This window comes from Numenius arquata, chromosome 23, assembly GCF_964106895.1.
Source record: "Numenius arquata chromosome 23, bNumArq3.hap1.1, whole genome shotgun sequence".
Classification (NCBI taxonomy): domain Eukaryota; kingdom Metazoa; phylum Chordata; class Aves; order Charadriiformes; family Scolopacidae; genus Numenius; species Numenius arquata.
Genome location: NC_133598.1, coordinates 7,159,203 through 7,176,334, shown reverse-complemented (window position 1 = coordinate 7,176,334; position 17,132 = coordinate 7,159,203). Strand labels below are relative to the sequence as shown.

General features: G+C 40.2%; 2 protein-coding genes across 3 annotated transcripts; both read left to right on the top strand.

The window, feature by feature from the left end:
* The first annotated feature begins 2,232 nt into the window (after positions 1–2,232).
* On the top strand, positions 2,233–5,349 carry LOC141474650 (keratin, type I cytoskeletal 12-like). The gene is made up of 9 exons (XM_074162653.1): positions 2,233–2,536; positions 2,606–2,853; positions 3,011–3,093; positions 3,306–3,462; positions 3,749–3,910; positions 4,009–4,134; positions 4,490–4,701; positions 4,956–5,038; positions 5,252–5,349. Exons 1-9 carry the CDS (start codon positions 2,233–2,235, stop codon positions 5,347–5,349), a joined length of 1,473 nt encoding a protein of 490 aa, XP_074018754.1.
* Positions 5,350–8,962: 3,613 nt separating this feature from the next.
* KRT222 (keratin 222) lies at positions 8,963–14,958 on the top strand. Of its 2 annotated transcripts, none has more exons than XM_074162656.1 (6): positions 8,963–9,058; positions 10,863–10,991; positions 11,782–12,002; positions 13,047–13,123; positions 13,305–13,410; positions 14,745–14,958. In XM_074162656.1, the coding sequence occupies exons 1-6, from the start codon at positions 8,963–8,965 to the stop codon at positions 14,956–14,958; spliced, it is 843 nt and encodes a 280-aa protein (XP_074018757.1). The 2 variants fall into 2 exon arrangements, with proteins under 2 accessions (XP_074018757.1, XP_074018756.1); XM_074162655.1 differs by having other exon boundaries at positions 13,278–13,410.
* The last annotated feature ends 2,174 nt before the right edge of the window (positions 14,959–17,132 follow it).

Here is a 17,132-nt window from a genome sequence, read left to right as displayed (position 1 = left end):
TACAAAGTATGAGATTTTGGGTTTACTTAAATAGTGACTAAATACCTGGGTGAAAAAACCCCAAAGCAGCCTGATACGAATGTATAATTGTTTCCAAGACAGATAAAAACGGAAGTTTTAGCTTTTACTTACATCGGTCTTTAAATTGCATTAAAAACTTTTTCAGTAAAAATTGGAAAGTCAAATGACTGATAGCATGAATTTACTATAGCTTTTAAAATAATTTAAATTAAATTTAGTACTTTTTCAAAGTACTAAACGGGTGAAAGACATGGGACACAACTCGCTCAGGCGCTTGACAAGCTCTCGATGGCACTGGGCTCTTCTGAAAGCACGAGGAGAATTTTTATTTCATTTCTTTAGACAGTTCACGACAACATCTGGTGCCTTAAGTTTTCTCACACTTTCAACATATTAATACAAAGATAAGTTTTTAGAAGAGAGCTGCTATTTCTGAAACCCTGATGGACACCTTATCAAAACCTTACAAGAAAGAATTTACCAGATGCAGATGATACACTCTCTATCAAATATGTTAATGTAATTGTGATTTCAAGTTCAGCAATCTATTTTTTCTCTTACATACTGGCACATTTAGAGTAGATTTGTTCTTAAAAACACATTAAATTGTTGACTCATTGCACCCTTTCTGAATTTGAACTACCATTCAAATATGATGCAGCTTCACTTCAGTAAAATATTATTTTCAAATAAGAAAGAAGTGTCACTTTTCATTTAATAATAAATTAAAATGCAAGACTGAGGAAACCTGTTGGTTTTTTTTTCACTCTGTGAATGTTTATATCACCAGGGACTACAGCAAGCAAAGATACTTTATCAATAAGACTATATTTTGCCTTTCAGTTCAGAAACAAAGCCCACCGTTTCTCTTAAGCCTCTGTGTACCGATACCCGCCCAGAGCCTTTCCCACACAGCGGCTCCTCGGCCGCACCCTCAGCCCCCGTCCAAGGACTCTACATGTTCCTCTTGACAACATAAACACAAAAATCTCTTCCTTTTGAAATCTCCCTTTTCCAATGGGTTATTTACTGTAGATAAACAGCTGCCAAAGAAAGTAATCCTTTGCTTTCACCACCATGAGTCACTGATACCAGGCTATCAATTCATTTCTACATAAATGCTTTACTGAAACCTTTGATCTACTGCTCATAATACATTTCTGCCCAAAAAAGCACCCCTGCTCCTGGATGTAGATAAATCAAAAATTAATACATTTCAGTTGACAAATCCAATGATATAATTAAGCCAGGACAAAGAAAAAATGATTTTCTGTTTACCAAAATAACTTCAAAAGAAAAGTGTATTGGTTTTGAAGGGTTTCCATGCCTAAACCTGTCACCTAGAAGAGCTGTATTTGATCTTTAGATTTATATTATGAAAAGCAAAAAATACAGAAATAATTTTCCTTATTTTGAGATAATAGCAAACTATATAGAAGAAAAAAGGGTTAGTTTTCAGCTCGAGAGTATAAACAATTGGTACAGGCTATACATATCACACAGAGATATTTCAATGATGAAAGGTTTAGGGCAGAAAACACAATTACAAATTATATTCAGTACAATCAAGTATATTTATGTTTTCAAATTAATGATTAACCTGCAGATCACTGAATGTCCATGTGCCTCTTCATGCACTTTTGTTGATCACTTTTCTTACTTCTTATTAAACACGCAGAGAGCGCTAACCTGGCAGAGGTTCACACCAGGAAAGTATTATGAAAAGAAACACATTTTGACGTGCACACTGGGAAGCACGGTATGAAAGGGATCATTACACTGACTTAAGCATACTTTTATAATAACAGCCCCAAAGCAAGAAAGAAATGAATATGTAATGACAAAAAAATTATTTAGGAAGGATTTAAATGCGAAAAGACTTTTTTGTGCCCCACTGCACATGGTGAAACATTATCACGGTGTCTTAGCTCTACTCCACCCATTTCCCCTCACGCAGCAAACACCTGGAGGGCACCAGATTTCCACTCCCCTTGGCAATTCGGGTGGGCACATATCACTGAGTCGGGTCAGGGCACACTAAACTGACTGCCCTGCAAACGAGGGAGAGAGAGAAAGAATTAAAGATCTTCCTAGGAGGTGGGACTCCGACTGAAACACCCACCAGCCTTCCCTATATAAGGGTTGCCCTGCTCTCCACGCTGTCCTGCTCTGTGCCCCTGCCTGGCAAACAGACGTGGCACCGGCACCGCCATGGCCCTGTCTGTGCGCACAAGTGCTGGATCTCGGCAGCTCTCGTCTCGCAGCGGGCTCGGCGGGGGATCTCTGAGAATGTCTGGTTCTAGCGCCGGAGGAGGCTTTGGGGGCAGTGGCTTTGGGTTTGGTGGTGGATCTGGCGGAGGGTTTGGTGCTGCTTCTATGCTCGGTTCAGGCTCTGGCTTCAGTGGGGGCTTTGGGGGCAGCTTAAGTAGTGGCTTTGGCGGAGGCTTTGGCAGTGGTTTAGGTGGTAGCTATGGAAGTGGCTTAGGCGGTGGGTTTGGTGGAGGTTTAGGAAGTGGTTTTGGCAGCAGCTCAGGCACTGGCTTTGGAGGTGGCTTTGGAAGTGGCTCAGGATCTGGTTTCGGAGGTGGCTTTGGCGCTGGTGGTGCTGGGGATGGTGGCCTTCTTTCTGGCTCAAAAAAAGAAACCATGCAGAACCTCAATGACCGACTGGCTGCTTATCTGGACAAAGTGCGATCTCTGGAGGACGCCAATACTGAGCTGGAGCACAAAATCCGCGAGTGGTATGAGAAAAACGGCCCCGGAGCTGCTGTCCCTGGAGCTGGCAATGACTATAGTAAATACTATCCTATAATCGAAGATCTTCGAAACAAGGTAGCAAAGCAATGTACTGAACATATCTTTACATTTGTAATTCACCTAATAATATTTTGGATAAAAGTAACGAATTCCTTTCAGAAATCAATAGCTATATTGAGCTGCAAAGCCACTTGGCCATAAAATCATTCTCTGAACGTTGTTTGCATTTCAGATCATTAATGCAACTATCGACAATGCAAGAATCATTTTGCAGATTGATAATGCCAGGCTGGCTGCTGATGATTTCAGACTGAAGTAAGAGACCTTAATGTTACAAAGCCTCTTACTAATATTTTAAGGGGAAAAAAATTTGTATTTAAAAATCTCTTTATCATAATTATTAAACAATATTATAACAGTTATGTGTATTAAGATTTCATAGTAAAATCTATATAAATGCATAGTAATAGTTTGCATTTGACCTCATTAACCACATAAAAAATCCTATTTAATGACTTTCTTTATAGATACGAGAACGAGGTGGCTCTTCGCCAGAGTGTGGAAGCCGACATCAATGGTCTGCGCAGGGTTCTCGATGAGCTGACCTTGACAAGAGCCGATCTGGAGATGCAGATCGAAAGCCTGAATGAAGAACTGGCCTACCTCAAAAAGAATCATGAAGAGGTTTGTTTTTTTTTTCCATTGTGAATTCATTACAAGGCAGATGGAATTGTGAAATATCAAATTATACCCTTACTTATGCCTGTGGGAGTTCCTTGGTTTCATTATTTGTTTTGTTTGCTGTTCTTTTTTGAGTTTACTAAATGGAAGAGTGAAAGAAATATGCACAGAAGCTATGGAGCCTTGTTGGAACAGAATTTATATCATGTATATTTCTTCATATATGTTTTTGGTAGAAGTATTTTGCCTTTCATTAACAGAAACTTTTCATTATTTTACATGTCTCCAGGAGCTTCAGGGTATCCAAAGCAGCACCCTTGGCCAAGTCAGCGTTGAAATGGATGCTGCCCCCGGAACTGACCTGACCAAGCTCTTGAATGACATGAGGGGACAGTACGAAGTCATTGCTGAGCAGAACCGTAAAGAGGCTGAAGCATGGTTCAACGAGAAGGTAACAACCAGAGAGAGCAAATACAGCAAAATATATGTAAAAATGAGTTAAATATTTGTAACGGTAAAATTACACTCAATTCTTCCTTGTCATTCCAGAGCGGGGAGCTGAAGAGGGAAATCTCCACCAATACTGAGCAGCTTCAGTCAGGAAAGAGTGAGATCACAGACTTGAAACGGACTCTCCAGAGCCTGGAAATTGAGCTCCAGTCTCAGCTTGCCATGGTAGGCTCCAGGGAAGCTGCTACCTGGTCAGGGGACATTTGCCAACTTCAAAAATGTTGTGAGATGCATTTATTTCCTATTTCCTATTAAATCCTGCACTCTTTAATTCCTAAACAGCAGTAATATATATAATTGGATTGCAAGTAGGATGCTATAAAGCAGATGGACTTTTATGTTCACGTGCAGTGAAGCAGCAAAGGCCAGTTCTCAAACTGGTATTTTCAAGAAAAAAAATAGAAATCTCTAAGTAATGAGGCAATACTTACTCCCATTAAACTACTTCAGTTGGGTTTGTCTTTGTAAAGAACTTTTTTCTTTCCTCAATCAGAGATTATTTAATATCCTTCTTACACAGAAAAAATCCCTTGAGGACACTTTAGCAGAAACGGAAGGAGGTTACTGTGCTCAGCTTTCACAAATGCAGCTTCAGATCGCGAACCTGGAGTCTCAGCTGTTCCAGGTCAGGGCTGACATGGAGCGCCAGAACGCGGAGTATCAACAGCTTCTGGACATCAAGACTCGTCTGGAAATGGAGATTGAAACCTACCGTCGTCTGCTGGATGGCGAGTTTGTGTAAGTCACTAATTCACACGAAATACCTGTTTTGTTTTATTTTCTGTAGCAATATCCTATGAAAAAAAGAGGTAAAACCAGTGGTACATTTACCAAGAGACCATAAGGCTCATACCACGGTTCTGAAATAATACAGCCAGACTCTGCGTGAGGAGAAAGAACCATTCTGCTCGCTATTTTAAATAATACGATTTCTCCTGATCCTGACAAGCCCTCTGCAACACTGTGTGTCTCTGATTCACTTTTAGGAGCGCAGGACAGGGAGTTACATTTGAAAGCTCATCCTTGACAGGGTCCAAATCACAAACACAATCACTGGATTCTTCTCAGGGTAAGTAGGACTTGGCTGAATAAAATTTTGTCTCTAAAGTCATTCTTATAAATAAAATAATACACGCTCTTCTGTTTAACTACATCATCGAGCTCATCACAAGAAGCTGCCAATTTGAAAGGAAGGATGTAACTGTTCATGTACACGTGCTGCTCTGGTTTATAATTTTTAACACTTTGAAAAATATGTTTTTGGTTTGTGTATGATGTTTAGATCCTACCAAAACCAGAAAGATCAAGACAATTGTCGAAGAAGTGGTAGATGGAAAAGTTGTTGCATCCCACGTTAAGGAAGTTGAAGAGAAGATATAAGGCACAATCCGATACTGCAAAGGATCCGTTCACTCCATGTTTCGTTCAAAGCCAAAAGGGATAAATAATTTTGCTCTTTTGTATGAAGTGAGAAAAATAGATTGGCTTCTTACTAAGATTCTTTTACATGAATCAAACCCTGCATTTCCATTCTTACCTGTCATGCAATATATTTTCTGCTTGTCTATTGCTATTACATGTATTACTTTCGTGGTGTTCTTTATATCATCAATTCTTTGTTCAGTAGCTAGAAGCACGGTGCTGACAATGAGCATTTAATTAGATATGCTTTTTCATAATTTTTAGTAATTAATAGATAAAATAATTTTGCCATTCTAACCTCATTTTCCTGTTTTCTTGACTAATAAAAAGGACTCAGCAAGCTTTAAGATATTAGCCTCCCTTTATTCTTCATTTCAGACTGCTGCTCCTAATCCATATTTGCCATTTTGTTGGGTATTTTGCTTTACCATATACTGTGTGTGTGGTATCGGATTCCCCGCTCATTTAAAGAAATGAATCCAATGCCAGAACACGTACGTGTTAAAAAAACTGTTTAAATGCGGGATTAAAAGAATACTTGACAACTTATAATTTAGAGCTATCAATTTAAGGGAGAGCTTTTGCAAACCGAACAACACTCAGTAGATGCTGCGAGCTGGTGGCAGCAGAGGGACAGGCTGGCCCCGCAGCACTGGTGTCCCACGGCCCGAGTGCCACCTGCTGGGAGCACACCATGGGCTTGCGGGTCCGGAATTTGGCTTTCTGGTCACCAACTCAAACGAACTATTTATTCATCCAGAACAAAATTGTGAACCAAAATACAATCCCCTTACAGTTCACACCTCAGCCTGTATTCTTGAGCCAAAATGTTGATGATTTTTGTGTGATTCTCAGATAGGACAAGGAAGTCACTGTGACCTCCTACGTGGATATTACTGTGTTTCTAGAACACAAACATTCTGCGCATCCTATCACATCCCTCCGACACCTGAACCAAACTCAAATTTTAATGGCAGCACAGATCTCACACTGTCCTTCCATTCTGCCTTTTGTAAAACCCACTACTAGCATTTTTTTCTGCTTCCTGCTTGGAACCAATAAAAAACAGGGTAAATAATAACCAAAGAACTAAATCAGCACGGTAGAATCGCAACATCTAAAATCCAGTCAGGTAAAGAAAAAGCACTGTGATAAATAACCCAAAGAAATGAAATAGAAGAACCTTCTATATATGCCAGTACAAAGAGGGAAGAACTGGAAAACCTCTTGAGTAAATGCACCATCTTCAACAGTTTAAGGAAGTCATTTCTTTTCTAAAAGCACGGAACACAAGCACACCTCTCTTCTGTCCCCCTTTAAAAGCATCATTCAATGGCATTGCCACTGAATAATCACGTAGTTTACCTACATACACATTAATCCTGAATTTAACCTTGTGATCTAAAAGCCGACTGAGAGTTGCCTGGGGTGCAGTTCTGATGTACGTACAATCGAGAAATCCGTCTTGCAAGCAACAACAGGAAACCAGAGCAGTTTGCAACCACTAGAGCATCGGTACACTGTATCGCAGAACCCAAATAACTGACGCACGTATCTGAACTCTGAAGTTAACTAAGATCTAACGTTTGTATTAAAATATGAACATTGAAAGTAGCTAGAATGCAAAATTACAGAAATCCTAGTAAAGACATAATTGCTTACACCCACCTGACTTCAGCCTTCAGAGATCTCATAGCCAGATGTTCCCTTTACACCTGAAAAAAAGGTGGAAAAAAGCATTAGTTCTAATTTCTATTTAAAAGCTTTTAAAAATTGTATCAACCGGCAAATGTTCAGCTGCTGGTAATACGAAGATTCATCCATAGATGCTCATTGATGCATTAAGTTTGGTTTGTGGGACCAAATCCAATCTCCCTGCAGATCTCTATATTGTATTTCAAACTCACACATCTCTGGATTCATTCTGGGCACTAGACAGCCTTGACTTTGCCTGATGTAAAAGAAAACATTCAGAGTCCAGGGAACTGAAAGCAGACTGTAAACAATCAGTATTGCAACGTGAAGAAAAAGGAAGATTTTAAATGACATTTCAAGTTCTTATTTGCTTAAATACACAGGCTCTTCCTATTGACGCTTATACTGTCCTAAGGTGTATCATCTAATGCTTGTTGGATGGATTCCCAATGTTCTTATTGTGTGACTGCTCTCATACCCTCAATGAAAAACAGTCAATATTGTGGTTTCAGAATTACATAGAACGAGAAGAATTAAGACACTTGTAGAAAAGACAGTGGACAGCAAAACACTCTCATCTCAGTCCAGGTCAGCTGAAAAACAGCCAGTGAAGAAAAAGAAACTCAGAACACAGGATCCTTTGACATGTGCCAGGGGACAGAGCCCAGAACAAGGAAGCCTTATGCACACAAGGAGACTTTTAAGTGGTATAATACTTTGACTTCTAAAAAGATGAGTGTCTTGGAAAAGTTTACTGCCTTTTTTTCTCCTTTTACTGATGTATATTCTTATTTGGAACTAAAAATGCATTCTGCTTAGGGAATTTTTATTTTTTACTGAAATGTAACATTTTTTTACTAAATATCTGGTATTGTCCATTACTGTAAAAACTGTGAAAAGCAGGTAAGAGCTGTTCTTAGAGGATGAGATCATTGGGACCATACAGTAGCTACAGTGAGCCAGGAAATGAAGAATTATTTGCAGGAAGCGCAGCACAGCAGAGAACCTACACCTTCTTCCTCCCTGGTAGCTGTCAGGAAAGGTGTAAGACTCTCACATGCGTGATATCGTGTGAAGGGCACACACAGACACACGGCAGAGGTACTGTGAACACCTTCAGAGCCAAACCAGACACTTTTTCTGACAGCAGTTTGCTGTGTTTTAAGTACTATTCACGGGAACTTTGCACTCCGCAGATGGGGAGCCGATCCTCTCCCCACACAGCGCACAAGTGCCTTACCCCCAGCAGCACTGGCTCCGCTCCCGCTTGTTGTGCTCCTGCCCGTACAAGCACCCAAATGTTGGTGAGAGGGTGTCCAGGAGCCGAGCTGCTTTTCAAAACGGGACAGTCCTCAACACAACATCAGCTCAGGCACCCGAGGCTTTGCCTCGCTGACTCTTAAAAACCTTCAAGGATGGAAATTCTGTAGGACCCTCGACTAACTGCTCCGGGGCTGCCCAGTGCCCAGTGAAGGCGCAGCCCGGCAGCTCTGCCACCAGTACAGGTGTAGCGCTGGGAAGCTGTTCCCTTCCCCTCTGGGATTGCACTCTCACGCTGTGCACCTGTGATTTCCTCCTTCGCTTTCTATCAATTAACCTCACGGTTTTGAGGTTATAAAAACCCACGGTCACAGTGTAACAGAAACATAAAGGCACTGTATACATTCATTTCAGCACAGAATATAGGTATCATTACTTTAATCTCTGCAAAAGCGAGAGCCCTTTGCTGTTCCAAGCCAGCGTTTAGGAAGGACCGGGAGCCCCGACCTTGCGGCGCCGGCTCGGAAATGGGGCTCTGCAGCTTTAAGGCGCCGCTCGCGCTGCACCAGCCCGTCCTATCGGCTGGGCCCGGCCGGGCCGGGGGCGCGGGGGGAGGATGGAGCGGCCCCGGCTCCTCAATGGGAGCGGGGCGCGGTGGGAGCCCCTCGGCGCCAGAAATCAGATAGCGACCGTCACCTCAGCGAGGACCCAGGTAATGCCTTCATACAGACACGCTCCTTCCAGAGGCAGGAGACAAGCCCTGTCCGTACAATCCCTCCCTCAGCCTCTCCGAGGTAGGGTATTTCCTTTTCAATGCAGCATATTCCTGGGGAAGGGAGGCTGGTTTTACCGCAGTAGGATGCGAACGAGAAGCTACGGAAATAGATGTCGGTTAGGGTGTGAAATCCACACTGAAGGAATGCCGTGTAATTCATCCGGATGCTTTTCTGTACCGGCAACAGTGATATATTGTTGTGCTTTAAAAATGATGACATTTGCTGTAACAGGGTAACCTCTAGCACCCGTCACTTATCCCAGAGGGAAAGAGAAGCTTGAAAATCAAAGGCAATGTAAAGAATCCATTTGTATACAGAAAGCTTTCCCGTTTTTAGCACCTATATTAAAGAAAACCGTACCTTTTCAGGCCTGTTTTATATTGTTCACAGTAAAACTATGTCACTCTTCAGCAGATGTAATTTGTTCTGTCACACAGATTAAATGTCACCAACACACAGTGCTGCTATTATAGATTTATACAAAACGTCTCTAAAACCCAACTGGAGTTTGAAATAAAATAACACAACGATTTTCAGCCATCAGATGTCAAGAAATTCAGGGTGAAAATGAGGTATTATATCACCCCGTTGTACTTCTCGGGTATTGCAGGAATTCTGGAGGGTTTCTCTCCCCACAGGCCAGGCTGCTGCAACCCGGCCGAGCCGGTGCCCGGTGACGCTCCACGGCTGGGAACCAGGGAGCTTGGCACAAAGCAGGCAATGGGTGCGGGTATAACCTTGTCTCATAAAGCCTGCAGTATCCAAGCGAAAAAAAAAGGATAAGCAAAGAATATTGAGTCTTCACTTGTGGATCAGCCAAATCTAGATTTTTCACCAGAACGATGGCACAGTAAAATTACAGTAGGGCAGTATGTTATGGGGGGGGAAGGAACTTATTTTACTTGTTTCATAAGACCTGAATTAAAGAGTTTCCTTCCTTCGAGTTGATGGCATCATAAGAAGCTACCTAAAGCAGTAAAATATGCAAAAGAGCATGTATTGTTTCCAGTGCTTGGGGCATCTTCACCACTTGCAGTAAAGCTCAGAATCAAACAGGAAAAATAACTTTCAAAAGCAAAACAATCAGCTTAGAATGAACAGGGACTTCACTTCGGAACTCACACTGAACGGGGGTTACCTCTCTCTGCTGTGACAGGGACATCTTAAATAACCTGTCCTTAGAGGAGAAGGAGAGGTTGCAGATTTGTATAAAGATGCTATTCACATTTAAATGACTGGAGGTACTTGCTCTCAAATGACAATTTGAAATCTAGTCAGCGACTAGATCAGGCAAAAACATAATTACAGCAGTTCTCAACTGTGATCTATTCATACAACCTCTCAAAAGTGCCCACTCTCTACAAAGCTGTTCTCAGAAATCAAAAATACATTCAAACCAAAGAACCTTGTTCAAACCTGGAATCTTGAATTGACTGCAATTCCTCTAAATGCCATGAAGTTAAGCCCGTTTATCTAGAGGTGAGTAAGGTCTAAACACAACTGGCTCATTTGTACAGGAATTCCTCTACAACAAAGGGCTAAAGATCAACTATTTCCCATCCAACACAGCAGGGTAAGGGCTTCCCTCTACACGGTACATGAAATATTAACTCATCACTGTTAGCTTCAACAGATTCATATGACTCTAAGAAAATTCCAACTAGGGATTTTTATGTATCTATTTTATTTTCATTTTTTGACTATTTTTTAATATTATTATTGTTTTTATAACCCCTGAAGCTAGAAGAAGCTACGATTAAAAGAATGGACAAAGATGCAGAAGCATTAAAGGCAGCCAGAGCGGAACTCTGTGAAGCGAGACGGCAGTGGCACCATATGCAGATGGAAATTGAATCTCTCCACGCTGTGGTAAGCATCAGAAAATGAGACTTGAAGTCTCCTGGAAAAAATAAATCTCTTCCTTGATGTAAACTATTCCACAATTCAGTTTATGTAATAATCACATCCCCTGTACAGCGGGAGTACACCACACACAGAAATGCACAGCTCCGTGGCACGTTTCCAGCTTGTCACACAGCACTAACCAGGCACTAACCAAGCACTAACCGAGCACTAACCAAGCACTAACCCAGTTGTTTGCTCACGTTTACGAGTATCGTATGTTTCAATTCTGCCTATCAATATACGCGTGTTTTTGTGTTCTCACGCCTGCCAAACACACACGTGAGTGATACTCCTTCACCAAGCTCCCGGGTATTCTGCCTGGCCAATTCACATCACGTTTATAACTTTTTTTGAATGTGTGGACAAAAATTATCAATTCATTCGTGATAAAATCTGTCAGCAATTTACTGAATTCAGTGGTATCAATAAGCTACAAGAGCACCCAGACTGCAGTTCCCATACAGTACTGAGCTGGGTATCAGTTTAACTGTACAGGAAAATCAGAGATCTGTAAACTCGACGGCAGTGGATTGCTGGTACAACACAAGGCTACTTTTTTTATCCTATCTTAAATTATTACAGATTTTAATGGAAAATTTCTCAACAAAAGTATTATCTTGAAAACTTACTCCTGCTCCTAAAGAATATTCCTAAAAGAACTGATGTAAATATACACAGATTGTTAATAAACAGTACGTATAACATCTTTACACGTATACTTTCCAACCCTTAAGATACGAGTTAAATTTCACAGGAGAAGGGTTTGGAACGTTCCTTGCGTGCCACCGAGCAGCAGTACCACGTGCAACTACAAAATCTCGAATCTGAGATCGAATGCTTAGAGAAAGAGCTCCTGGACGTGAGAAGAGGTATCGAGAAACAGCTGCAAGAGCACGAAATTCTCCTGAACACGAGGATGAAGCTGGAGGAGGAGATAGCAACATACCGCAGTCTGCTTGAGCAAGAAGAGAACAGGTACTTGTTTAGAGGAAAGTACTCAAATTTATCTTCCATTGCAGATCATCTCATTGAAATAATCATCAGGATTGTGAATACATGAACCAATCATTCAAAAATTACAGTATAAAATCCTTAGAAATGGTTTCATTCTAACTTAACTTCCCTGATTCCGCACTGTCTGGAGCTCGGAGCATCTCCAGGATACACTGCACGCTCACTGCGTCCTCACCGCATGTTGATGCAGACCCTGCAGCCCGGCCGGTGCCTGCTGTGGGCTCCGTCTCTCTCGGGGCGCTGCTGAAGCAAGTGCAGAGGTTCGGGGAGAGGAGCCCAGGGCCCATCCCAGGGCAAGTGGCCATCGCCACGTGCAGCTTGTGCTACTCAGTGTAATTCCAGGTGTGTTAAGGCACACAGCCGGCAGGGTCTACGCATTAGGATGCTGTTTCAGAATACGTCTTAGAGGGACACTTTGCCTTGGCTGTAACTCTTTGTGTCTGCCCTTTCCCTGGCACACAAACACCAGTATTTTGAAATGCAGACACAAGAGGGACAGCTACACACACGTAAGCAACAAGGAAAGGCAAGAAGGAAAAGGCAAAATATCACCTCTTGCTCTCAGCACGGGTATCTGAACAAAAGCAGGCTCCCACTTCCGGAATCTTTCAGCGATTTCAGAGAGGGAATGCTGTCTCCCTCTGTCCTTCCTACAGAAAGTGGAGGGTTTCAGTCCAGGAACCTCACATGTTTACGTAAAAAGATTCCAGACAAGGGAGTCAGTTTCAGATTTAAAGCTTCTAAATCTGTGAAGATACACACAATTCAGTATTAATAAAATTAAATAATTCTTCCTGGCACACAACAAACCGACTAAAAACTGTCCAAAATTGCACAACTTTCTTCAATTCTATACTCAGAATGAGAAATCCTAATAAGTAGTTACTACAATCAAACAGAACTTTGCATGATTCTCATCTTTTTAAATAATTCATAGCTGCTAATAAGGTTTGGATTAAAGTAAGTCAATAGCATTACATGACCACGATAATTATTTTTTTTCAGGTTTCGTTGCACTGTAGCTGCCCAGAAGGATGACAAAAAGCCTACCACGAGCAAGATCGCCTTTACACTGCCCTCAGGTGAGTTTTGAGACACTTTCCCCTGAGGGGATTATGGCCCTGAAGGAGGCTCCTAATTACTGACAAATTGCTGGGTGTTATGAAAGGATCTTCCAATACAGGAGGAGGAAAAATACCTCTAGGTCCTGTGTCCTGACCTTACTCTTCTGCACACCTCGTCTATCTGCATTTTCTTTTACAGATGGTGTAAAGAAGCATGAAACTGAGAAGGTGGAACTGATGACAAAACAAGCCATCCTAGATGGAAATATTATGAAGGAAAGCGCTGAAGCCCATGGCACTGTACAGTAAGATAAACATGAATTTAACAAAATAACAGTTGAAAGTAAATGGTGGGCATTATATTTCAATAGCTCTGAGTTTTCCTTTATTTAGTATCTGTTATATCATTCCCATCGAGCCAAGAATCTCAAGTTATATTGAATGGCATGTTTTAACAACAAATTAAATTTTAAAGTTCTTTTTATCAGCATTTACTTCATAAGCTATCAATATCATGGTGGTGCTTCTGATTTGTAATTTCTATTTCTGTCAAGAATGAAACTATGAATAATTCATTCAGTTAAGGCTGAAAGCAAAAGAGCCCATACTGTGTTTGCAAAGTCCCTCTGGGGCATATTTATGCACATAAATTCAGGCTTGGCTGCTCCAACTTGTGTTTGGAAACTCCTACGTTTCACCAATTACTACAGAGGGAACGGAGAGCTTGGCTTCTAAGCGGGCATGGGAAAGTCTGTTAGTGTGTATTATTCCCCTTAAATTACTTTCATAGTATTGGATTGCCTCATTTATTTTTTTCTCTGCTGCTCTTCAAGCTCTTTTGTAGACTAGCATTTAACGTTGCATTGAAAACAAACCGTAGTGTGCCATGTCACTAACACATAACTGTCATCAGCTGTTGAAAACACGTCAAAATTAGGATTAAAAATTAATGCCATCATATGGTCCACCATACACATGGCATACGTGAAGCTGATTTTCATAGAGGAGCTTTGTCCATCTTACACGCTCTGGCAGACCCGCACGGGGCTGCATAAAGCTTCCCCTACCTGAGCAAAGCCCCCTCAGTTGGACTTTTCAGATCTGGATCTTGACACATACGCAGAGGATTAAGTCAATAGGATTTGGGTGCCTAAATATTACTGTGTCAGCCAGGTTTTCAATGCTCCATATTTTACTTCTGCCCTTTCTTTTTTTTAAATTTACTATAGCTCTACATTCTGAGGTTTGGATCTGAACTTGATTTTTCTGCTCCCCATTTTGAAGGTTTTCAGGTGCAGGAGTTCTGTCCTGCCCACTACAGTACGGAGCTTTCTTGCAGTCTTTGAACTTGAATTCCAAACTTTCTCCTTGGAAACAAACTGCCTGCTGTGTTTGGAGCAGTGGTTTTGTATCCATGCCTACTTAAAAGTACAAAAACAAGAATATAATGAACCCTCTTTATTTAGCTTTTCTGAAGAATGAACCTGTGAAAAAAAAGAAAATTCTAGTATCTCGGTACCCATCTAAAATAACTTGACACTTTATTATGCCATTTCTCTCTACATTTGAAAAGCAGTCCTGAAGATAGGTATTTCATATGGCCTGAAGGATCATAAATACATTTGCTTTCTTGTTTCAGGACAGAAAAAGTGGATGAAGTCATTAAAGAATGGGAAGGTTCTTTCTTTAAGGACAACCCTCGCTTAAGGAAAAAATCTGTTTCGTTGCGCTTTGATCTCCACCTGGCAGCAACGGACGAAGGATGTTTACACACAAAAAAGAAAACTCTTCCCGACATCGAAGTCAGGCTGGTAATGAGGAGATCTTGCAGTATTCCTTCTATCAAACCTTAACCTACGGCAAATTAACCCAAAATTCATCTCCAGTGGGCTCTGGAAATAAACTGCAGGTGGACTCACATGGCCTGCTATCTTGCTACAACTATGAAATCTTACTGAGTACTTTGATTAATACAATAAAAACACACAAGTCTTTTAGAAGAAAGGGAGAAGAGCAAGGGAGTTAAGATTCCAAGAAACCCAACTTCTACTAGTTTTATACTCTGGGTACGGCCCTTTAATTTTCTCATTATTGTTGTTGTTTTGTAGAATTTCGCCAAATATTTAAAAAATTAAACTATAACTTTATACTTTGACATATTCTGCCTTTGTAAAAGAGAACTTGTTTTCTCTTTCTGGAAATGAGAACTGCATATTTCATTCTCTTAATTATTCAATATTGCATACACATAATGACTGATGAATCCTTGTAATAATTTATATCACAACTGTCATTCTTGAAATGTACTTTAAAGTAATACTTTCTAACAAAAAAAGATTACATACAAAGATGCTCTTAAAATACATAAACTATCAACAAAGAATTTTCTTTTTAAAGCGGCTGGTATTTTTAAATTATTTTTTTTAGGCAACAACTGAGCAAAAATGTCTTTACATAATTATACACACATTTTTTAAAAGTGCTGTTACAAATTCATCATATTTTAGCCATATTGTTCCACTGACTTTGAAGCAGGAATTTCCACTGAAAATCAAACATTCTCTTATTTGTCCACACATACCTGTACTACAACTTTCTTAGCCGTCAAGTAAAATGACACCCTTTTGTTGCTCAAATGTAAGGAGTCAACCAAACATTTTAATGCTGTATTATAACAACGTGAATTAAAATATCTTCAATAAATCCCCCTTCTGACAAATCCTATAGGTTAAGTCATGCTCTTGATCTAGTACACATAACAAGTCCCTATTACGCCAGGGGACAACTATTGTAGCTTCAAATTAAATGGACAAATAAGGGCTAAATACTCAAAGTAAAATTCTACCATCCCCATTAAGCATCCCCTGCCACAGCAGATCTGGCACCTGTACACCGAAAAAAACAGAAATACAAACTCATACGTGTTCATAACATTATGAGACAAATTTCAAACAAAATTTCAAGCAAAACTGTATTAAGGTAAGAATGATTGTTTATGAGGATTTTTAAGAGGCATGGATGTCACAAATTCTCAGCGGGATTGCAGGGGCTCAGAATCTGGAGGAAACACATACAGTATTTGCTGGATTCCCAGCAGCATGTAAAAGACTGTCAGTATTTGCCTTACTACTTACGGCATGTTATAAAAACTGATACTACAAATTCTTTCAGTGTTAAGTTATGCTTCTATCTTTTGTTAACGGTAAGAACAATGCAGTTATATTGCCCACAGTTCTGTATCTACTGTATGAGGCTGGTTAATTATCATTAACCTTAATACTGATCTGGTGGTGTTAATACTTGAGTATTTGGCATCCTGAATGTATTAGCCTGCTCTAGCATTTTCACTATGCAGCTTTTTTCTGCTTATACTCTGTACATTTTACAATACTTGAATTTAAACTAAGTTTTAATTGCTTTAAGGCACTTTAAACAGGGATACGAATTTACCAAAGTAAATGATAGTACTATAATAAAAGAAATATTAAAATTGAGTTTGCCCATGTGTATTTTGTGACTTTTAATGTGTATACCTTAAAAGGAAAGAAGTAACAGAGACATATAGAACAAAAGTTGTAGATAAGAAAATCTGTAGCGCTGCAACCAAGTGTTTTCTAAGCTATCCTCTACAATTAGAAAGACACAAATTCCCTAAGAATCTTTATCATAACATGTAAAGTGAGCGTCCTCCTGCTACAAAAATTACTCTTTTTCTGGTAAATCCATTAACCCTTATCAGATCTTTTGTTCTGAGTAGTGCACAAGAAAAAACAGAAGACAGCATCTGGCATACACAGTTCCCAATCTAACAGCTAAGCTGACAGGATAAATAGCAGGCAAAAGCACAGCAAAAAAAAAACCAAACAAACAAACCAACCATAAAACAAAGTAAGCAATACATCGCTGGCTTTGAAAACAATGTAATGATTCGGAATTAGTAGCATGGCAAGCGAGTATCAGTAAATGTACTTGAACATCATAATAAATATGTCAATAAGCTGTGGAAATTTAGAATTTATTTTAACAT

Excerpts from the sequence above, each read along its gene's own strand:
- LOC141474650 (XM_074162653.1), top strand. The coding sequence starts at position 2,233 with ATGGCCCTGTCTGTGCGCACAAGTGCTGGATCTCGGCAGCTCTCGTCT. Across the intron at positions 2,537-2,605 it reads TGGTGGAGGTTTAGGAAGTG|GTGGCTTTGGCGCTGGTGGT; the intron begins GTTTTGGCAGCA and ends CTGGTTTCGGAG. Across the intron at positions 2,854-3,010 it reads TCGAAGATCTTCGAAACAAG|ATCATTAATGCAACTATCGA; the intron begins GTAGCAAAGCAA and ends TTTGCATTTCAG.
- KRT222 (XM_074162655.1), top strand. The coding sequence starts at position 8,963 with ATGGAGCGGCCCCGGCTCCTCAATGGGAGCGGGGCGCGGTGGGAGCCC. Across the intron at positions 9,059-10,862 it reads TCACCTCAGCGAGGACCCAG|CTAGAAGAAGCTACGATTAA; the intron begins GTAATGCCTTCA and ends TAACCCCTGAAG. Across the intron at positions 13,124-13,277 it reads CGCCTTTACACTGCCCTCAG|CTCGTCTATCTGCATTTTCT; the intron begins GTGAGTTTTGAG and ends TCTTCTGCACAC.